The sequence below is a fragment of the Ammodytes marinus genome (assembly GCF_949987685.1).
Source record: "Ammodytes marinus genome assembly, chromosome: 5".
In the NCBI taxonomy this organism is placed as follows: domain Eukaryota; kingdom Metazoa; phylum Chordata; class Actinopteri; order Uranoscopiformes; family Ammodytidae; genus Ammodytes; species Ammodytes marinus.
In genome coordinates this window covers 17,723,770-17,748,185 of record NC_137234.1, presented here as the reverse complement: position 1 = coordinate 17,748,185, position 24,416 = coordinate 17,723,770, and the positions used below count along the sequence as shown (strand labels likewise).

The following is a 24,416-nucleotide window of genomic DNA, read 5'->3' as shown; positions in this document are numbered from 1 at the left end:
CTCCTATTTCCTTTCCAAGCAGGACTGATGTCCAAATGGTGTGCCCCTCCATGTGTGGTCAAATCCAGCTCTCCCTGACCGTTTCATGGACCACAAACCGACCCAAGCATCCACGGCCACTGTTTGACTCAACCCCACCGCACACTCTACATCTCACCCTTAACCCCTCACCCCTTTTCCCTACCCTCGGCCCCCCACCTCCCTCCGCCCCACTCTCTGCTAAGCCTCTCCTCACATTTTGACCACTCCCACACTTTGGCCCTCCCTGAGCCCATCATGGTGGCGTGCATACCCGCTCTGCTCTTGGTCATGATGTGTCGGGGTGTCTCGCTGTCTGTCGGAGACCCGCCTCCGTCCCGCCGGGAGATCCGCATCGAGGGAGACCTGGTGCTAGGTGGCCTTTTCCCGGTACACGAGAAAGGTTCTGGGATAGAGGAGTGCGGGCGTGTGAACGAGGACAGGGGGATCCAGAGGCTGGAGGCAATGCTGTTCGCCATAGACAAGATCAATATGGACAACACTTTGCTGCCCGGGGTCTCCCTCGGGGTCCACATACTGGACACCTGCTCCAGAGATACCTATGCACTGGAACAGGTGTGTGAGCCTGGTCACTGTACATGAACTCTGCATGTCTTTCAATTTAAAATGATTTTAAAATCATTTTCTGAAAAAGCAATATAGTCTCATCTCTTAACCCCCATTCAGACCCACATTTTTTCTGCTGGGCAAAAAATAAATTAATTCTGACTCCTCTCCAACATAAAAACAAAGTAGAATTATTTTTGCTCCATCTCATGACATTGTTTTGATTGATTAATCAGGACCCAATCAGTAACCAGCAGTGCTGACATCATCCAATTAAAGAGGATTTACTGGTTTAAGGACAGAAATATGTCATGTCCATTCCAAAGGACGCAGGGTCCAAAGGGGTAAAAAACTGTTCTGATGTCTGTAGGGGTGTACTTTGAAACTCAAATACGGCTTTTGCAAACATACCCAAGATATATCATTGGTAATTTTTCAAATTACAAAAATTAATTATTAGAGCTGCTAATTGCTGTTCTTATTACTTATCCAAATTTAGACACACTATGTTTGTGTTGGGGAGTCTTCAGTTGTATCTGCATTTACCTGTGGAAACTTTTTAGAAACATTTCAGATACATTTTATTTAATTATCTGTTTGTTTTCTGTTTTGCTGCTGGGCAACTTGACATTCCCACTACATTATTAGTTACATAAAAAAGTTCTAGCTCTAGAAAAAAAGCTGTAAGTTGTCAGAAGTCAAGAGTGATGGTTACATTGTAATTAAAGTGAAACTATAAGGTCAAAGGCAATATTCAAGTAAGGTAAGTAAATGTAACTTGAAATACTATTTTATCCACTACGGGTAAAGGTGCTTGCCTCAAATTATAACAGAGAATCCTTGATGTGAAATAGAGATTGAAGCTATTTACGATGAGGGGAATGAAAAAAAACAGCATTTTGCCTCAGGGATTGTTATCTTCCAAAAAATATATAGTTTTTTTATTGCTGAGCTAGTTCGGGATGATGCATCTAGCAAATATTTTGACTAGTTCCATAAACCCTGGATTCTTGATGGTCACTTTCGATGAATAGGTTGCAGATGAATGGTTGTCCAGAGGACAGCAAATGTGTTATATTGTGCATTGGTCTTTGAGGAGTTCATTTTCTATTTGGACCCGGTACTGAAAATATTTAAAAGCCTCAAGTAAAGTTTTTTTTTTGTCATTTCAAAAATATTTTTCACATGGTAAGAAGACTATTGGTCAATCTTTATACTGTTTGCACTTTTGAAGTCTTTCACAGGCTCATTGGGAATAAATAGATCTGACCATATCGCACTATATCGCAGTATGTTGCACAGCATTTGATAGAAAATATATATATGTGGATGTGTTTCCTAGGCTCTGGAGTTTGTAAGAGCCTCCCTCACCAAGGTGGATGACACAGAGTTCATCTGTCCTGACGGATCTTACGCCCTGCAGGACGACAGCCCTCTCGCCATCGCCGCAGTCATAGGTGGATCCTTCAGCAGCGTCTCAATACAGGTAACTGACAGCACGCAAGTATGATGGAATTTATACAGACACATTTTACCATAAGCATCTAATTTTATGACCATGACGAAGTTTGTGCAAGAGCTGACATCCAGTGACACCGCAGTGCAAATGTGCTTATGTGTCATTGCATGTGTGTTTTGTGTGTGTACTCATTTATTAGAATCGAGTTGCACTAGTGTGTTTGTGTGTGCATCCCTAGTTCTTGTAGCTCTTGTCACAGAGCTGGGTAATTTGCATAGTTTAGCATAAGACCTCCTTCTCTCGTACTCCTGTGACTGCACAAAAGCGTCCTCCTATCAGTCCTTAAATCCCTAATCTCTGCAACTGTCTTTCTGTCTTTTATTCCTCCACCTCTCTTTTTCTCTCTCGCCCATTAAAAAAGAAAATTCTCCATCCCTTAAATCTTTTCTCTCTTCCTCCTCATCACTGCCTACTTCTCTTTTGCCTCCTTGATATGCATTCTGAGGCACCCCTTTCGGCTGGGGAGAGCTCAGTGTATGCTGACCTCAGCCCCCATCTTCTCGTCCTCCTCCTTCCTGGGCAGCCATTGTTAACACATCTGCTCTGTCTCTTGTCCTTCATGGCACATAATTATCCCTTGTTTTTCTGCAGCTTATTCTTGCTGCCCTTGGTTGCTGTTGCATTTTCTTTTTACCTTTCTTCTCCGAGGGCAGCACTATTTATGAGAGCTGTACTCTACTTTCTGATCTCTTGCCAGTGAGGCTAATCCAGCTACTCCTTCATGCCTCTCCACTTGGCCATTCTGTCTGTTGCTTTTAAATGAAGTAATAGGGGATTATTTTATGTTTAACCATGCATATCTAAACATTTACATAGCAGCATACCCCCCCCGTCCCCGATTCTCAGTGCATATGTGTGTGTGTGTGTGTGTGTGTGTGTGTGTGTGTCTTGTATTCGAAGCTGAAAAAACATAGCACACTCCTCCACTGCACCAATTTCTTTCTCCTTTCTTTTATTTTTTTTCTACCCATCTCTCATATCCAACCCATTGCTACAGTACATCTCCCTTCGCTCACTCTCACAGAAAGGGAACAGGCTTCACTACCAGGGTAAACTCTCAATGTCCCTAAAGACAGACCTCTTAGTTAGCTTTACTCATCGTTCAGTGGCAGGTAACGGAGCAATGCGGTTACATTTTGCAGCGTGACCTTCCCTGACATTTAAGGCAATTGCCATCCAAAACCATAAAACCTGCCTGAAGCACTAAAACTAGCCATCCACACGTGTGTGTGTGTGTGTGTGTGTGTGTGTGTGTGTGTGTGTGTGTGTGTGTGTGTGTGTGTGTGTGTGTGTGTGTGTGTGTGTGTGTGTGTGTGTGTGTGTGTGTGTGTGTGTGCGTGTGTGTGTGACTTTGTACTCTTGTGTATGAGTGTGGTTTCTAATCTTCTACATTATTAGTCTAATGAGATTCTGACATGTTGTCAAAACAGCTCATCAAGTGAGCTGTGAATGAAATATTGAAAAGCAAAGAGTGATGCGCCCTCAAAGCATTAAACTGAGGCGAGAAGAGAATGGGTGTGTAGTTATGTTTATCTGTGCCCCTGGCTGTGCATGTTTGATTGTGTATGTTTCTATGTTTTTGTGGAGATGCAGAATGTGTAGTAATTATAATGACACTGTTTGTGTTGGTGTATGTGACTAAAATTGTAATGAAGAGAACATTACCAAACCCCAATCAACATTAAAAGGGAATATTACAGTATATGGACATCAGTAGACCCCAGATGATGTCCATCACTAATGCATGAGTCAGTGATTTATTGAACGTGTGTGTGTGTGTGTGTGTGTGTGTGTGTGTGTGTGTGTGTGTGTGTGTGTGTGTGTGTGTGCGTGTGTGTGTGTGTGTGTGTGTGTGCTTTTTGGTTTCGCCGTATGCATTTATGCCGATACACTTGTCGGTAGGGGTGTGGATCTTTGGGAATCCCACGATTCCATTCTGATTCTTGGGGTCAAGATTCGATTCAAAATCAATTCTCGATTAAAAACGATTCTCCTTTCGTTTCAAAGGAGAATTTCCGGATCTACTCCAGTCCACTGTGTGCTAATAGGCGTTGTCGCAAATAATGGCATGAAAGCAAATTAAAGTCCATGTCTTGTCTATCTTCATTTCTATTACATGCATGCAATAAAAAGTTGTGATATTTAAATTTTGTACAAGTAGGTGCAGCTGATTTCTTTCTAAATTTACTTTATCTCTCCTGCCAGGTTGCCAATCTCCTCAGGCTCTTCCAGATTCCCCAGATAAGCTATGCGTCGACCAGTGCCAAGCTTAGTGATAAGACCCGCTATGATTACTTCGCCCGCACAGTCCCCCCAGACTTCTACCAGGCCAAAGCTATGGCAGAGATCCTACGCTTCTTCAACTGGACATACGTGTCCACTGTGGCGTCGGAGGGTGATTATGGGGAAACCGGGATAGAGGCCTTCGAACAAGAGGCACGCATGAGGAACATCTGTATTGCTACTTCAGAGAAGGTAAGGCATATTATATAATAGTGATATGAGTATTAATATTAGCAACAGTGCTCAGAGCCAGACAAAAAAATAACTTTATCAGCAATGTCAAACTGATGTATAGCCCAAAGCTGAAACATTAACAATGAAAGAGGCGCTAAATTTGTGAGCTTAAAAAAGTTTGTCTTATCTTGTCTTACACACAAATGGGGTTTATATTGCTCTGGCGTTATCAGTTACTAACCAGGAAATGAAGGTTTATCTCCAAGAACTCATTCTGGGTACATTCCCAGTCACATTTTTCATCTGATTTGCTAAGGAGGTGCAGGATGGTGTGAGACGGAAGTATAGGAGAAATGTTTTGCCTGATTCTTCCTATGAATGAGTGTGATAACTAATCTAAAATGATCATTACCAATACATCTGTCATTATATAAGTGTCCTCTTTCTATCCAGGTGGGGCGTTCTAACGCTAAGAAGTCCTATGAAGCTGTCATCCGTCAGCTCCTCCAGAAGCCCAATGCCCGTGTGGCCGTCCTCTTCTTGCGCAGCGACGATGCGAGGGAGCTGCTGGCAGCTGCTGCCAGGCTTAACACCTCTTTCATCTGGGTGGCCAGTGATGGCTGGGGGGCACAGGAAAGCATTGTTAAGGGAAATGAAGTCACTGCTGAAGGAGCCATAACACTTGAGCTGTCAGCCAATCCTGTGCCAGAATTCAACCGCTACTTCCTGAGCCTGAACCCGGTCAAAAACCATCGTAATCCCTGGTACAGGGAATTCTGGGAGCAGCGGTTCCAGTGCTCCTTGGGTGTTGGAGCAGTGGGAGGGGGAGAAGAATCGCCTCTCCCATTGTGTGACAAGAATTTGTCAATGGACAACAGTAACTTTGAACCAGAGTCCAAGATCATGTTTGTGGTTAATGCGGTGTATGCCATAGCCATTGCCCTGCATAGTATGCAAAGAAGCCTGTGCTTCAACACCACCAAGCTGTGCGACAGCATGAAGGCACTAGATGGGCGCAGACTCTACAGGGATTACATCCTTAATGTCAGCTTTACAGGTAAGAGAGCTGGAGCTTGGCGAAGGCAGTGAGAAGTCCTAGATAAGGTTCTCAAGGTAGATGAATAGTGGAGAGAAGTGAATAGTGGAGAGGAAGTTGGGGAGAACAGTCCTCTCATGAACAACATGGGGATGTTGTCCTTCCCCTTAGCTAAAGAAGCCAAACCACAGAACATAAAAAGAACTGAGACAAATCTGCTTAATTGCTGTGTATTGTCAGAGCCAGCATGCCATTGACACCTATTACCCATGCGTAATTGATATGACACTACAGTGTTGCTTTGAGGAATGAGGGCTGCAGTTAATCCTTCAGCCATATTATTCTCTCTTGCACTAATGAGATTGTGTGCGTTATAATAGCTCTTATAGCAGGCTGCCCCGACTGTCTGTCAGTCTCTGTAGAGTTCGGGTAGAAGACACAGAGGATTGGCTTGACTGACAGATAGCGTACAAAGGAAATGTTATAAATACTCTGCTCCGTCTCGGGGACTGCCACAGGTTTGGAGGTGCTTATTCCTCCACCAACCGTGACCAGGAGCAGACATCAAAACAGCCAGGCAAACAGCACTAACATGGCAGCTTTGCCACAGGACGTCGGGGGAGAGAGCAGGAGGGGTGTGTGGAGGACTAAAGAATGGCTTCATCTTTGTCAGGGAGGGGGAGAAAGCGTTCCGATAAGACTGGCAGACTAAAATGAGAAACTAGAGTTGGGGTAAGGTAAAAAGAGATAAGGAGGATAGGAACAAGTGAGCACTGAGGCAAGGATTCTCTTTGAAATTCCCCATCTTCATTTCTGTTACAAATCAAAGGACTTGTAGCATGTCTTGCTGAGAGGAGAGAGACAGAAAGGAGAAATGGGGAGAGGAAAGGGAGAGGAGGAGTGTGAGTAAGATGATATTGAATTGAAAATTGATAGAGAGGGAAAAGGAGAGAGAGAGAGAGAGAGAGAGAGAGAGGAAGTAGTCAAGGCAAGCGGTGTCCAAAATACGGCCTGTGGACCAACTGCGGCCCGTGATCCATTTTGTATTGTCCCGCAGCAAATTCTAAAATTATATAGGAATATGGCCATTCAGTCCAAAGTGCAATGCTGTTGCCATTATAAGTGAGTCAAAAATATATTACTCAGTATTCATGTGTTAATACGGCGTATATGGGCCACTGTGGGGAGAAAAAAGAAGAGGAGCCGGGAGAAGATGTTTATATGAGAAAAAACTGCATCTGCATGCCCAGATTGCGTAGTGGTTAAGGCCTGTGGATAAGACCGGGGTCCCATTCCCGGTCAGAGCAAGCAGTACAAATGTGACAATAATTTGATAAGCCCAACTACTTAATACTTTCAGTCAATAAAAGTTAATGACATTTCTAACAAATGTTAGTTGATGTGTCAACAAGCCCATTAACTAATTGTATAACAAGCTTGAAATATAGCTTAACCATCCCTTTCCCCCCTTAATGTTCCCCCTTTACAGGGTTGTGGATGGGATTCACCATCTTGACTAAGAACAATCTGCCAACCCTTTTTGTAACAAAATGAATATTACCCCATTATTGGAAAGCTGTGATGTAGACAGTATGTTTTCTTTAAGCATATTCAAATATCAAGCATGATTTATTAACATTTGATTGATTTTGCTAACTTTGATACACAAAAAGTTAGGCGATATATCTAGTAAGTGGCCCTGTCCTTCGTATATTTTCCAGTATTTGGCCCCCAGTGGAAAAAGTTTGAACCCTCCCTTGTCAAGGCGATTGCATTGATTCCAATGACTCCTTCATAGGATGCATTCAGAAGAGGGACACAATATATATGCAGATTCACACAGAAAAGTTATTTGGAGAGGAGAAGAGGAATCCCACTATGACTTTCCTACATCTCTTTGTCTGATCGTATTTCTTCCGGAAGAGGAGTACATTCTCCTCTTCCACGCGCCCTCCCTTCTGTTCGCTACTGATGTATGTCCATGAGGCGCATGTCTTTACAATGCAGCAAGCGACGAGCAACAGCATTTGCCAGGCTATTGAGATATGTACAGCTCAGTGTCAGTGACAACGTTGACAGTGTCACAAAAAAAATGCATGCAAAGAATCTGTGTTGTTAAGAAGATGACGATGGTGAAGGTAGCGGTACAGTTAAACTGGTAACTGTGACAGTTTTTTTCAATTTTTTTGTTGTTGCTGTTCTTGGTTAGCCCTGACGCAATCGCACTGCTATACATAAACATCTTCCATCTACAGTATGTTAAAAACGAGCTGGGGTGAGTTTAGGTTGCATGTAGGGTATAAATACTGCAGCATCACCATCCGCAGTGCTCTCTGTCTGAACCGTAGCAGACGGATAACCAACACTGTTCAGACTCCCATCTCCCCCTCTTACACACACACACACACACACATACATGCATGTTCAGCACACAATCTTTGCACTGCATCAAAGTTAAATCTCACGTGTGTCTCCACACTTCCTGTTATGCTAAATGTATATTCCTTGTCATTAACGTTACATTCATAACACAGTGGACTGCGTCTTTCACTGTGATGAGGCTGTTCTTTGCTGTGTGTAACTGATGATGTGTGTAACAGGGTACGATGTGCACTGATGTAGTGCGTTTAGGAGTGTGTTTTCATATGAAGCTCTCTACATCTAGTCTCATCTCGCTTGTTGCTATGGTAATGAAGCCTACACCATTGCCAATTGTTGAAGTGATCCGGCAGATCATGGGAAGAGCTCCCTGCCAACTAGTAAAAGACACAGGGGAACATGTGTGCATTTTTACGAGACCTTGCTACATATTGTACTTCCAACATAAAAATGCACATGCATGAGGCACTTACACAGCCCTCAGAAACATTTTCAAAACAGTCAGCTTTTCTTTTTTTACAAAGAGGCTGCTTGAAATGCTTGTTTTTTTACCAGCATGAAATTGCAGACACCCCCAACCCACACACTTCTCAAAGCCATCATTCAACTCCACAACCCACCCACCTCCCCGATCTGCAGCAAACATATCAGTATATACACATGCACGCAGTCTTCTGTTCAAACAGTGGTGGTAGATGTGATATCCCCCCATCTGTGTGTGTGTGTGTGTGTGTGTGTGTGTGTGTGTGTGTGTGTGTGTGTGTGTGTGTGTGTGTGTGTGTGTGTGTGTGTGTGTGTGTGTGTGTGTGTGTGTGTGTGTGTGTGTGTGTGTGTGTGTGTGTGTGTGTATATGCATATGTGATATGTCTGTGTTAGCAGAGGCGGTGTGCCTTCAGGGTCATATTGAACAGAGAGCTTACTGCAACGTTTAGATGCTAGAGAGAGCAACATTCACTCCCTCGTTCTAATTTTTCTCTGTCCCTCTGTCTCTGTCACTCTGTCTCTCTCTATACAGTATCTCTTTGTCACACTTCCTCTCACCCTTCACTACTCTATCTCTTTGTATGTCTCTCTGTCTCTGTACCTTTTTCAACTCAAAAAGTCCTACTCTCTCTACATTCAGACACAGCACATCCCACTCAGACTTCACAAGGTTGCTCTCCTGCCTCCACTGCCTCTCTGAGCCGGTCTATCCCTCCATCCATCCCTCACCTTTTCTCTATTGATTCCTCCGTCTAAAGGCTCTCCTCCATCCATCTATAGCTCTGCTGCCGTCACATCGGTTCCCTGATTTTCTCTTTTGCTATCTTCACTTTTTCCTTTTTTTTGTGCATTCTTTTCTCCCTTGTCACTTCTCCTCTTATCTTGTCTCTGGGCTCATCCTTCCTCCCAGCACCTCCTGCCTTTGGCCTGCCATTGCTTTTCTTTTGTCTCCTCTATCTCACCACCTCTCTTTCTGTCAAGCCTCAGCTCTCTACTGCTGCACCTTTCCTCCTATACATTTCTCTGCCTTGTTCTACACTTCCCTCTCTCCAACCGATCTGTCCTCTGTTCCCCCGTGGCCTGTGGGTCTGTGGCCCACACAGTGCCTCAGTCTACAGGGACCAAGTCTGCAGGGAGAACTAATATAGCTGATGTGATCCTTCTGTGGGTGCGTTTGTGATGTGTGAGTGCATCCCCATGTCCATAGCTGTAAATGCTCAGGGATTTGTGTGTGAGTCGCTGTGAGGCACAGATGTGTGAGGTCATTAACCCTTCTGAAGGAAGAAAAAGAGGGTCAAGAAAGGTTGGTCACACCATTAGTATGCACAGCAGTTGTATCTGTGCATTTGCACACAGGTCTATATGCAGAGTTCTCTTTGTCAAGTGTAAATCACTATTAAATCAGGGATTCAGTTGAAATAATGCATGGAAATACAATCCTCTATTCCCATAGATAACAACTAATAAACAGCCAGATTTCGAACTTGTAGTCACACACGCGCATTAAGAAAGGATTTGCTCTCTCTCTATGAGTCTGTACACCTTCTCTCTTCTTCTCTCCACTTTTAGATTACTTATTCCTATTCCTCCCAAGCCCATTTACTTTCTCTCTCTCTCTCTCCCTGCCTTTAATACCCACAATCCCCCTTGGGCTTTGCTTTAGCCTGACATGGCCGAGAATATAATTTATTCCACAGCTTCGGAATGAAAAGCCTGTTTTCACCATGCTTCTAATTAAGATAGAATAATAAGGTGTTGTTCAAGTAACTGAGAATGCCGAAAAATTATAGGATTTGGTTAACCAACATTATAACAGCAGTTTGTCCAACCTAACTTTATTAATGTATTGCCCTGATATATGTTTAATATTATCTGGCTCCTGCTGTTTACATAACTGTAGCATTCAAAAGGGATCAGTTTTCGGTTGATGATGCACTGAATCCTTTTAGTCTAAACATGCCAATTCATCAGTAGACTAAGTCCATGATAGACTGTATCCAACTCACTTCAGCTACACAGCAACAGTGATTTGGGGAGAATGTTGCTGAGAAAGCGTAGTCCACCTTTGGATGCTGGTGACACCTTGCAGGCATGGAATGTCACTCAGAATGGGCCAGTGGGAAGTTTTGAATGAGGTCAAAAAAACAAGGATTTAATTAATTACATTTAATAATATCATCATCATCATCATCAATCATTGTGGGTCCTGATGGAGGATGACTTTTTTGATTGATCACTTTGAAATCCCTTATATTCACCACACATTTTAACATGATAAAAAACCATGGATCAGTGCGTCTTCAATATGCTTTGAGCCAGGAAAGACTGTATTAGGTCCTAAAACTGTCTTTCCAGGAACCAAGTGTCCTATTAATCTAGTGAATGTGTGTACATGTATTACATTTATTGGCCTTTTGATTTTAAATACAGATACTTGACACAGTAACAGAGTGTTTTGTCACCCCCCCCCCCCCAGACATTCTTCTGTGCTTCAGATAAGGTACCCTCTAGTTTGGTTTGTGTAACAAGATTGAGCTCTCTCTAGTCATAGGAGCCACAATGATTTAATTACCCTGTTTAATCAAGAGCCCATGTTGAAAACGACCCTTTGGCACTGTTGTGACTTCACACCTTTGAGCCCCTCTGTTCTAATCACAAGAGTGTCTCTGGCCGCGTTTCCCAGATTCGATCGTTCTTTGGGACCAAAGAAGGCTCGAAAGAAGGGTTCGGCTAAGAAGGAGCGCTAAGATACGGTTGTTTCCCAGATGCCTTCTTAAGTGCCTTCTTTGGAGAACCCGTAAGATGAAGCGAAATAAGCTTCTTAGTGGGAGCTGTCCAAGCGCTCCGAGACCCAGCTGAAGATGTAGTCTCGGTGCGTTTCCAAACGCACTCTGCTGCAGTTTGTTTGTGGTGTGAATTTGTCCGGACTCGATCCGACCCAAATTGGTCAGAAGACTCATGTTGCCTTTGATAAGCTAGCTGTTCCCTCACATCCAGTGCTCTTCTCTACCCGCCACCAAAGAGAGTGGTGGTGCTGCTCTCATGCTTGGCCTACAACAAGGAGGCTAGCGTCTCTGCTCTGCCTTGCTAACCACCCCAGACCGGGGGTAGCTCTCTAAACTCCTGGACTCGGACAAGGTCCGTGGGTCTCTGCTCTTGCTGATCCTGGTGCACGGCCTGTCCAAACAGCCGTGAAGGCCCACACCGATACTGAAGAACCAAGGGAACGGATCAAGCTGGCTACAAGGCCTGACTCTCAAGGGAAGAAGAACTACCAGTCACGGCTCTACTGAAGATCCAGAAAGCACCAGTTCATCCAAACTGCATCAAGACCGACTCGGCAAAGCAAAACCCCTTCAAAAACTACTGGGCAGTAAGCTTAGCTTAGCAAGAACACATCTGCTTTAGTAGCCTACAGTAGCTCACATCGCCGACCACTCCTTGAAAAAATTATAATTTTCCAAACTTAAAAAAAAAAAAAACGGTTTTTGCTTATTGATTTTTCCTAAACGGTTATGATTTACCAAACGGTTACACGTGTACACATGCACACCCCTACTGTCAATCTACTGAAATATCACAGCAACTATGGATTGATGTCATGAAATGTTGTTCAGACATTCATGGATCCCAGATAATTAATCCTCTTAATTTAGGTTATCCTCTGAGTTCTCCTATAGCCCCACCAGCAGGTCAGATAGTTTAACTTATCTTTTAAACCACCTTAAAGCGGCAGTTGAGAGGTTTTTAATGTAATATTTGGCAAAACTGTCATAATAGCCATTCAGCTATATGTAGGTGAAGTGGTCTGAAAATATTTTTTTATCACTTTGCTCCCCCCTGCCTCTGTGTGCTGCCCCCCAAAATTGCCACCGCTCATGTTAATTTTGACCAATCAGAGCGAGGTCAGATTCTCCGTTCTTATTGGCTGTGGGACCTTGGCAACGACGTTGATGCGTCAGTTGCGTGAGCGTTCACGACCCTAGCAGTCTGACACTAGCCTACTGTTTGGTACAAGGCTACTACGGCGGACAGCGAGTGGCAATGTCTTCACAAACGAACCCTCAATTTACCATTCCCAGGATACTAACAACTAACACCGCTAAGACAGCAAAAAAACGAGGAAAGACGAATATTGAAAAGTTAACTGCTGAAAGGAAGACGGAGAGAGCTTCAAAAAAAGTACACCGGCCATGTCTTCTTGCCCTATCACATCAAGACCTCTCCGACCGCGACCTCACAACTTTTTTTTTCAAAACAGCGACAAGCGACAAATCTAGCTTTTTTTCTGGTGACTTTTTTCGCCAAAGCAAGTATCATCTCTTCTCAACGAGCAGCGGGAGCCCCGAGCTGAAGGGTGTATCTCCTGCTCTGACCGCAGCTGGGAGGGGCTGCTGCGTGATGACCGGGCCGTCTGTCAGTGCTCTGTGACGGGGGACGGGCCAGGAGGCTCCCGCTGCTCGTTGAGAAGCGTTAAAAGTGATATTTGCTTCGGCGAAAAAGTCACCAATTACACCAGAAAAAAGCTAGATTTGTCGCTTGTCGCTGTTTTGAAAAAAAAGTCGCCAGGGGGGCTGAAAAGTAGCTAAATATAGCGACAAAATCGCTAAGTTGGCAACACTGCCCGAGCAGCCCCTCCCAGCTGCAGTCAGAGCAGGAGCATTGATAGGAGATACACACACACCTCTCCGCTCTGTTACAATTAGTTTGCTATCTTGCCTGGCTGTTACAGCTACTTTTGTTAGGCCTACCAGCACACTTACAATGATTTTAAGCTAACATACATGGTATGTCTGTGATTAAAATGTATGCTCAATATGTACGTATGTAGTTATCATTACTAATGTTTAATCACCTCGGAATCGGACATGGTGTTTGTCTCCTGTCAATGTAACTGAATTCACATGAACGCGCGAAGCTGTCGTTCAGAGGGAGGAGCTACAGCAGGTATAGCGTTGGGAAAACAGCCGTTGAGATCCCAACGGCTCAAATTATCAACTGCAGCTTTAATATCAACTCAAGGGATTAGCAAACAATTTTGCACCGACATAGATAGACACGGTGATCTCGTATGAGGTTCTTTGACATTTGGTAAACACCCCAAATGCCCCCCTATGACTTTGGAGATGACCTTTTAACTTAATCTAGCACAATCATACCTGCAAACTATTGACATGCCCAACAGACGTGTAGGCTACTTTGAGTTTAGCGCTGATTAGCAAGTACTAACAAGCAAAACTAAGATAGTGAACACTGAACAGGGTAAACATTATACCTTCTAAACCTCACTATGTGACCATTTCCATTTTAAGCATGGTCAGCATTTAGCTCAAATTGAAACATGGCTGTAAATCTCACTCTTCAGAACCAAAATCACTGGAATTCTGAGATAACACAAATTTAAATTTCAGCCTGTGTTCAGAACTGTGTTGAGGAGAGAGTGTGTCCATCATTCAACATGGGCTGCCTGTCTCAGCTCTCTGCGGTCACTAGAGGAGTCTTGGTGGCCTTCGCCAGCTCTAACTTGCACCCTCAAACACTTTCCTGATAAGAGGCTTTGTCACGTCAGCAAGGTCGCGGGGTGTTAGATATAGGAAGGAATCACCATTCCTCTGAGTCTACTCCTCTCTGAATGTGTTCTGTTCGGGGGAAGTCAAGGACAATACAGTGCCCTCAAATGGGTCTGTAGGCTAATGCTGTTATCTCTTTAGTCAGTATTATACGTAAATACCACATACAGCTAATTAGGAATCAGCACACATCTATGGTCCTAAGGTGCAGTTATGATAATTAGCTAGTGGCATAGTGTGTCTGTGAGTGTGTATGGGTGTCTAAGAGGAGGAGACCCAGTACGTCGTATTGCTCAGCGTTATTAGCAGACTTTATCTTCCAACCTGCAGTATAATGGATTCATAACTCTTCGTCGTCTGGAGATATTATCAGCACCTCCATTTTCATTTAGCTGTCACATAAACATTTAGCCCCAAAATCCAGAGAAGACTTGACACTTTGAATTTCCTGTGACGGCGAGAGAGGGGAAAGATAGAGGGTTATGCTGTCTCTGTGATTTATGGATTTCATAAACCCTAACCCCCTCTGCTACCATCTGACACACCATTCTTCTCTTAACACACTGAGCTTTCACAACAATAGCAGCTTTAGCCCCTGTCTGTGTTGCAAGCCCGTAGACACACACAATCACACGTGCGCGCAACTATCAGCGGGGTCAGGGCTTTGGTTCTGTCAGCACAGCCTCCCAAAGCGCTCAGAGCAATACCTTAACCATCACACTGTAAAGTAAAACCTAATGGAGCTTCCACCGGCATGTGTGTGTGCACATCCTTACAAACATAAACCCTTCCCTTCCCAACAGCTTATTCTCAAACTGTATCTTGATTCAATCCACTGACCCAAGCTGTACATTTGGAAAAGATTTCCTTAGCTACCCAATGACAGAGAGATATGAGGAAGGCGGCACAATATCATCAGCGTTGCTGTGGCCTGAAGACCAGGAGCCTTGGTAAATGTTGGAGAGTGAAGCTTTACAAACCCACTGCACTATCCCCAGCCACATCATCATTTGACAGGGGAGGCAGCAGTGCATTATACTCAGTCCTGTACAGTGTGTCAGCAGCACAGAGTTGATTGCTCTGCTATATGGACATACAGTAAGTGGCACTGTAGGAGAGACATGCACTTTGTCTGTGTCAAAGCGTCCAAGTGTCAGCCCTGTCAGGTCCAACACTGCCGGCAACGCATCAAGAAGTTACTTTTTTTCTTCAGTCATAGCTATGTTTTCTCCTTGGGTTGTTTTTAATGGTATCATAGCTTCCTGACAATTTAACAATGTCTTCTGTTTCCGTATCCTCAGTGGTGGTAATCCTTTCATAAAAACTTGTTTACAAACCAATTTGGCAATTTCAGCAGTGTACTCCCCTCATTTAAGAGACCAATGGACGAAAATGATCACTTTGTGGGAAGTTATAGCACTGCAAAGAATGTCAGTCCTCTGCTCCCATGCCTACTTTATGTGCAGTCTTTTAATGGTTTAAAAAAAAAAGCAGCATTTCTGTCCCAATGTGACCCTAGGGAAGAATGGGAGGCCATTGATAGACATAGACATCGGCAAGCGTACCACACATTTATAGACTCTTAGCAAATCCTTTGGTAACTGGCTGGTCTTTGGTAATGAAAACGCTATTATAATGTCCTTCACTGTCTGTTCTGGACTCATAAGGCTTAACTGACCATGGTGTATTGTCTCTGTCCTTACTGCTGCTTTTAGGAGGCATCAATGAGACATCAATGGGATAACTGTTTGTGATTGTCTGGATTTAATCTCCTCTTTCCACACGTCTTATCTCTTTCTTTTCCACTCTGTTTTTTCTCACCCCATACAGCCCCTTTCGCTCCTCCAGGCAGTGAGACAGTTGTGAAGTTTGATTCCCAGGGGGACGGCCTGGGCCGATACAATATCTTCAGCTACCAGCGCTCGGGCGATCGTTACGGTTACGTGCCAGTAGGGGAATGGGCAGAGAGTCTGAGCCTGAACAGCGATCTGATTCACTGGCCCAGGGAAGTGGTGCCAAACTCGCAATGCAGTGACCCCTGTGAACGCAATGAGATGAAGAAAATGCAGGCAGGTAGGAGAAAAAGTCCTTTTTCTCATGGCGGCATACCATATCAAGCAGCAGTGCCTTTTGAAAAATCTCAGAATACTAACATTCCTGTCTCCCAGGTGAGTACTGTTGCTGGATCTGTACAGCCTGTGAGCCTCATGAATACCTGGCTGATGAGTTCACCTGCTCGCCCTGCGCTCCTGGCCAGTGGCCCACTGATGACCTGACGGCTTGTTACGATCTTCCTGAGGACTACATTATGTGGGAAGATGCCTGGGCCATTGGTCCAATTACCATCGCATGTGTAGGGTGAGAGATGTGTGTGTGTGTGTGTGTGTGTGTGTGTCTGCTAAAGCTCTCCCCCAAAAAGTGATTTCCCAATCATAGCTTAGCAACCATGACAACCAGTCTGTCAAGCTTTAAAATGGGTCCACATGCTGTGCACGAGGATCTCATAAGATCAATAAGGCATTCAAAGTGCTTGGAGGGTGGCATTTTCTTCTAGCCTTTCCGAAAAACAAAAACACAAAAGCAACAGGGTAAGAAATTGATTAAACAGTGTTCTCGTGTGCTTAAATGTAAGCTTTGATTGGTAGCAGCTGTCCTGCTTTTTATTGGGGTTTGGGATTTTTTTTTAAAAATGAAAATGGAGTCAATAAGACAATAAGGCTACACTGAAACGTCTAAAATACAGGCATAATAGGCCTACAAAAATGTTTTAAATGGCTTATATATGGATTATCAACTGTTGATCGCAATATCATTACATTACATAGCTATTCTGTATAGATTTACAAGGTACATCAACTCAGTTAAAGCAAATAAAAAAAATAAATGTTTCAACTAAATCATGTAGTAGACAATTAAAGCTTTTTATTTGCTATCCACAATAAAATCTGCCAGTGGCAATGGTTATTTCGACAAAATCAAAAGTCGGAATTTAGTTATCGAGCTTTTGCCTATCTGTCTGAGGTGTAGGACCTATTGTTTAAAAAATTACTAAGAAATCTGAGTGGTAAATCTGCCAACGTTCTACTTGTTTAGTAGCATACGAGCAGTGCACCAATCAAAACTGTGCCTAACTTCTCAACTGTCCACAGGTTCATGTGCACCGGTCTGGTGTTCTGGGTGTTTATCAGACACAACAACACGCCACTGGTGAAAGCTTCAGGTAGAGAGCTATGTTACATCCTTCTATTGGGAGTCTTTATGTCCTACGCCATGACGTTCCTCTTCTTGGCCAAACCCTCTCCTGCCATCTGTGCCCTTCGGCGCCTCGGCCTGGGTACATCATTCGCTGTCTGCTACTCCGCCCTCCTTACCAAAACCAACAGAATTGCCAGGATTTTCAGTGGCGTGAAAGATGGAGCGGGTGCAGTGAGGCCACGGTTCATTAGCCCGTCCTCTCAAGTGAGTGATTGCAGCATTGTGTCCATCCATCTGCATCAGTCAGATGGATCTTGATGACCTCACCTACCTTTCCCTTCTTTTATTTGCAGGTGTTCATCTGTCTAAGTTTAATCTCCATCCAGTTAATAATGGTGTCAGTGTGGCTGCTGCTGGAAGTCCCGGGGACACGGCGCTTCACGTTGCCAGAGCGACGACAAACGGTCATCCTCAAGTGTAACGTTCGCGACTCAAGCATGCTGCTGTCACTGGTATATGACGTGCTCCTGGTCATGCTGTGTACTGTGTAAGTCTGTCATAGGTTCTCCACCATGGGGACTGTGTTCACTGTGTTTTGTGCACACCTACAAAATAACTTCACAATTGAGCTAGGCTCTTAGATACATTGAAAAAAAATCCGGATTTAGTTTTTATTTTTAACTTTAGAAATGTTGTTTGTAAAGCAAGACATTTAGTTTTTTTTTTTCATAAAATAAAAATACATGATATTTATAGAGCACTTTTCTGAACACTCAGAGTAGTCTAGATTATGTCTATCTAATCAGAGATATGATTCTCCATCTCTAGGTATGCCTTCAAGACCAGGAAGTGCCCCGAGAACTTCAACGAGGCCAAGTTTATTGGATTCACCATGTACACCACCTGTATTATTTGGCTGGCATTTCTTCCCATCTTCTATGTTACATCCAGTGACTACAGGGTATCTGTTTAAGCAAACTTACACACATACAAATACCTACATTAATTTCCTGTTGCGTAACCCTGATCCTAACTCAAATTTCTTCATGCCTAACCCCAACCCCCAAAAAAATGTAACCCAAATGCTTTCTTGTCTATAGTTTGATGAGGAGATTTACATAATTCACTTGTGTGTACGCTAAATATGAAACTAGCACCAGCAGTCGGCTAACTCAGCCTAGCATAAAGACTAACGGAAAGAGCTAGCTTGGCTCTGTCCCAATTCCAAATATAAACTCGGCGTTGCTTATGTTGTTAACCATAATGTACAATTGACAATTAGCCAGTTCACGCTGAAAGGGTAGGTGACGGAAATGTTTCTTCCTCTACAGTTTGGCCTCTGGTCCACACACATGGCAGTTGTGGGTCATTACTGAAACTTTTCAAAAACGTGTCCTAAGCTGCCAATTTTTCAAAACTCTGTATCCTTATAGCCATCAAACAAGGTGCTTTGGAAATGTTGGCACAGAACAGACAAACGTAATGGCCTTACACGTTTTTATATATAGTGGGTTCCTCTGGAAATGCATAATAAATAACTAAATACATCTTCACCTCATCACTTGATAATGTGGATAGACTTGAGGCAGTGGTTGATGATGCCATCTTAAATAACTAGCTTCTGTCCTTGAAGGCCACCTTATAGCTTCTGTAATTTCTCCAATGGTGCTCACCACTAGCAAACAACCTGGTAGTATCCCATTGTTGCTGTTTCCGGCAATAATAGTCAAACGTGATACCTACTGTAGAAACATGACGATGTGCCCCGCTCCTATGTGGATATAAAAGGCTCATTCTCAAAGGTAGTTAAAGAAACTACTGTTATTTTCTAGCAATTATACACTTATTACAACATACTAATGCATGATATATTCCATTTCTATAACATCTGTTCTGAAAAATGCCAATAAATTCTACACACTGCACCTTTAACTTCCACAAATATGAATCACATTCTGCTTTGGGTTGGCCAAAACATTTCATAGGGTAAGAAATAGATAACTGTAAATAAATAAATAATTTTATACTATTGTTTGGAATAAAAATAAATAAAAACTATTATATTGGACATATTGTTGATGTAGAGTTAATCAGAAACCTATATTTTATCAAACTAAGGTTGTGTGGACATAATCTTTTTTTAAACAAGTAAAAAATTTAAATGTAATAAAATATCCAGGTTGACGAGACCTTAAACACTTTTTAATCCTGCTGACAAATGTTCAAGCTCTGCAGTATCGGGATGATAAACAGACAAGCTCTGTCAAACTGCTGACATGTCAAGATTTAACAGCAAAGGGGAGCAAGTGTTCACCTGATCCAAACACATACAGTACAGTACACACGTCAAGCACAAACTTCCACAAACACACACAGTGCATTGTATCAAAGGGCATAAGAGAACAGTGCTGATGACAGGGCTCTTCATTTGATCCTCTTGAAAAAAAAATCACTTTCTCTTTACTCTCTCCCTCTCTGGAAATAATCATTCTTTGGCCTTATAATCTTACATTAGTCAGGTAGAGAAATTCAATCACCAACATGCACAACTACCCACACACATACATAACACTGAGGAGATGTTGTAGGTTGATCAATAATGCGTTTTTCGTGATTTTACTGTGAATTGCTGTCATTCAACCACATCACACACTAAGGCACTAAGCAGCGATACAGCAAGCTGAAAGGGACATACATCTCTTCAAGCCTACCTTTACCTTCGATTGGATTTGGTATTGATTTTGTACAATAAATCACAGAGAAAGAAGTTAAGGCTATCACTAAGGTACTGTTAGGTTGAGATTATGTGGTCTTTGTTGATTAGGTTGTTTATTGATCCACCCTGTAAATATCATCCCCTGGACTGCTGCAAGATAACAAAGTCTGCCAATAAAGAGTTATACTCTCACTTTACAGGCCCCGTTGGCTCTATGCACATATAGAGATTGATTATTATCTTAAAACTCTATATCTAGTGTGTCAAATTGGCTTCAATGTCTTGTTCTTTTATTCTCTGTTAGGTCCTTTGTACTAATCATTCAAAACTTCTCTTTGAAAAATGATCAATATTGCAGATTATTATATTCTTATCTAATCTATAATAATAATATTATTAATAATAACAGCAATTACTTTTCACATTAGCATACGATTTATCCATCAGAGTCTGGCTACTAATTAGTGTCCTTCTCCTTTCTCTGTAGGTCCAGACCACTACCATGTGTATCTCAGTCAGCCTAAGTGGCTTTGTGGTCCTGGGCTGCATGTTTGCGCCAAAGGTCCATATCATCATGTTCCAGCCGCAGAAGAATGTGACCAGCCACAGGCTTAACCTCAACCGCTTCAGTGTCAGCGGGGCTGCCACCACGTACTCTTCTCATGGTAGGTTACATGCAGTTACCTCATTTTTAAAGAGGCAGGATTTAGAGCAGAACTCTCTTGGTCTTTTTTTGTTATAGGGGTTTACAAAGTCTTGAAATGCTTGAAATGTCCCAAACCAGGAGGGTCTCCAAATATGTTACTCTAAAGGCGTTAGAGTAAATGTCAATCATGCATTACCTTTACAGTAATATACAGTAGGGGTGGGCGGTATACCGGAGACATCACTGCCACCGCTGTCACGTTCTGCCCGATATGGATTTTGTAATACCGTCATGACGTCATAAACACCCACATGTATCGGTTTAGCGCACTGGCGCAGCTGACTGACTCCAGGAGCTGACAGTGAGCTACTGAAAGAGATGGAACAATAGAAGGGCAATCACACTTTTTTTATATATAGTTTTAAGGAAGTCCCATTGATATTAGGGATATTAAACGACTCATTATTTGCGTGTCGACGTGAAGGAGGCATGAATCGACAAATCGATCGATTTACTGTGCCATTACAAAAAAAAATTAAAAAGGCAGTTTGCCTTTTTTTTGCCTTTTTTTGCGGCAGCAGCACGCAGTTGTAGTGTTGATTAGAATGAGCAACTGCGCTTTCCTTTAAACAACACTGCTGCCGCCCGCTGTGTGTGTTCAGACTTCAGAATTTGCGTCAAAGCCTTTTTGATAATAGAAATTAGAGGCTTTAATTAAACGCTGTCCATGCGTCGGAGGTGAATGTAACTTACTCTGCTGAAAACAGAAACTAACGGAGGGGAGCGGCTCACTGTACAGTCCCTTCAGTCGCGCTGTCAGTTTGCCGACATGGCTGTGTGTATCCGGGCTCGAGACATACTAACAGATTGCGGAACCCGGGCCCCTATACAACTTTAAGGGGCAGGATATCCCCGACTATCATTGTATCCATCAAACCATGCAGTTTTTTCTGCACGGCGGCTCAATCGCTTACACTGGTGAGGTCTCCCGGTGAATTTCACCGTAACACTCCAGCATTCCACTCGCTTTGCTCGTGCGGAGGCTTTGTGTGAAGATGATTTAACATCACGGTCATAGACGAATGCCATCAATTTTTTATTTTCTTTTTTTAAGATATTTTTTGGGCATTTTTATGCTTTATTGATAGTGTAGAGACAGAGTTGAAATGGGGCAAAGAGGGGAGTGACATGCAGAGGACGACCGCGGGCTGGAATCGAACCCGGGTCCGCTGCTGGTCGAGGCCCATGTGGGGGACGCCCTACCAACTGAGCTAAGGGTGCCCCCTAATGCCATAACTTTTAGCTCCATATTTTGCACTGCACTGTTGACCCACACCGAACATTTAATGCGCGCAGATTGCAGAAATGAAGCGCCTGCGGCGCGCTCACGACCACACATGAACTCGCATCATGGACATCTCCCATGCATGGACATAAAGAAAGCTCCCATGTCCCCAAAAAATCTAATAAAGTAAAATGCCCGATTTACCGATTTCTATTTCTAGAGTCGTCTTGAGCATGAGTCGAGAATCAACACATTGTTCACATCCCTAGTTGATATTAATTAAAATTTCATCAACAAGAGGGACCTGGCCCAGGTAACAGCTAGTTTGTTGTATAGCCTGTTAATTTCAAGATCTTTACTATTAAAGATACATGAAACTCTCCCATTTCTCTGTTAGAAAATGATCATACAACCCGTTCACTTAAGCTATTATATTATCAAAACATTAAATGTATTTATATACACTCAACAAAAATATAAACGCAACACTTTTGTTTTTGCTCCCATTTTTCATGAGATGGACTTAAAGATCTAAAATTCATTCCAGATACACAATTGTACCATTTCTCTCAAACATTGTTCACAAATCTGTCTAAATGTGTGATAGTGAGCACTTCTGCTTTGCTGAGATAATCCATCCCACCTCACAGGTGTGCCACATCAAGATGCTGATCTGACATCATGATTAGTGCACAGGTGTGCCTTAGACTGTCCACAATAAAAGGCCACTCTGAAATGTGCATTTTTTGCTTTATTGGGGGTTTGGGGACTCAGAACCAGTCAGTATCTGGTGTGACCACCATTTGCCTCATGCAGTGCAACACATCTTCTTCGCATAGAGTTTATCAGATTGTCAATTGTGGCCTGTGGAATGTTGGTCCACTCCTCTTCAATGGCTGTGCGAAGTTGCTGGAGACGGCTTATGGTGGAGAAATGAACATTCAATGCACGAGCAACAGATCTGGTTGACATTCCTGCTGTCAGCATGCCAATTGCACGCTCCCTCAATGCTTGTGGCATCTGTGGCATTTTGCTGTGAGACAAAACTGCACATTTCAGGGTGGCCTTTTATTGTGGACAGTCTAAGGCACACCTGTGCACTAATCATGATGTCAGATCAGCATCTTGATGTGGCACACCTGTGAGGTGGGATGGATTATCTCAGCAAAGCAGAAGTGCTCACTATCACACATTTAGACAGATTTGTGAACAATGTTTGAGAGAAATGGTACAATTGTGTATCTGGAATGAATTTTAGATATTTAAGTCCATCTCATGAAAAATGGGAGCAAAAACAAAAGTGTTGCGTTTATATTTTTGTTGAGTGTAGATACAGGCCAGGCTACTACTCCCAATATAGGCCTACTGGCATCACCAAAATGTAATACCTTACATAATACCATCCCCGCAAAATACGAGAAAAATACTGTGATAAAAATGTTAGGTCATATCGTCCACCCCTAATCATGAGCTAGTTAGACTTTTAAGAATGGCACCCTGCTGGTAGAGCTGCAGTGTTGAGCAGTACAATGAGATGGCAAGAAAGAAGCATGCCTGAGGAAGTGATCTATTTCAAACATATTTTAAACATATATTTGAAAGTGGCCCTTATAACGTTAAATAGCTTGTTAGTTTTTGTTAGACTGCATTATCATCACTTCCTTCCCTCTTTCCACTCTAGAGCCAAGACCTCCATCATTATTTTGATTATCGGCTATTTTTTGTAATGACAAATTATGATGGAGATATTGCTTGATTGCTGTTTTAAGAAACGTTTTTTTCCTATCCTTGGCAGCACACCATTAACCAAACAAGGTTTTACTGATCAATTATATTCACAAATTGAATGTCTCAAGTGCTCTATGTCATTATCCTTTCTTCTTTTTCATTATCTCTCTTTTGCTAGCTTCTGTCAGTGCCCACCCCGTCCCGACCGTGTGCAACGGGAGGGAAATCGTCGACTCAACTACTTCCTCTCTGTGACCACATCCAGTCCACTCTGTAAATCTGCCCCTGCGACTGTTAGCCAACCCGTGAACATTATCCCTGATCAACCATTATACCCCAGTTAACACATGCACTGTATACACACACAAACACAAATGTACACACACAGTACACTCTGATACACGCACAAACAAACAAACAAACAAACAAACAACCTTCCTTGTGGACTAGAACTGTATTGTTTCACAAATGTAGAAAGTGTGTAACTATAACTAAATTATTTTCTAGGGATGTACATACATCGAATCGACATTGTTGTAAGTAGAGAAACAAAAGAACAAAAAAAGTTTTTAGGAGGATTTTTTGGAGCCTTTGTTTTTGATAGCTTTGTTATGAGGCGTTGTAAATAGACATGCGCTTAACCATGGTAGGAGGGTGTGTATCCCTCAGTCTGGATGCACAATTGTGGCTCTGCTTGCCTCACCTGCAATATCCCACAGACTTTTTATTCTCATGCTTTTTTGTAGGTCTCATTGTAATAACCAGTGTATGTATGCATTTCTATTGTGTACCTGTACATTTGTATATTATACTACTG

At 42.8% G+C, this 24,416-nt stretch overlaps 1 protein-coding gene across 1 annotated transcript; it reads left to right on the top strand.

The window, feature by feature from the left end:
* Positions 1-300: 300 nt before the first annotated feature.
* On the top strand, positions 301-23,854 carry grm3 (glutamate receptor, metabotropic 3; the record flags this gene model as incomplete). The annotated part of the gene is made up of 11 exons (XM_080028065.1): positions 301-594; positions 1,928-2,071; positions 4,310-4,579; positions 5,015-5,618; positions 15,860-16,102; positions 16,198-16,387; positions 17,179-17,488; positions 17,578-17,771; positions 18,053-18,185; positions 20,428-20,609; positions 23,788-23,854. The coding sequence occupies exons 1-11, from the start codon at positions 310-312 to the stop codon at positions 23,852-23,854; spliced, it is 2,622 nt and encodes an 873-aa protein (XP_079884191.1). The 5' UTR covers positions 301-309.
* Positions 23,855-24,416: the final 562 nt, after the last annotated feature.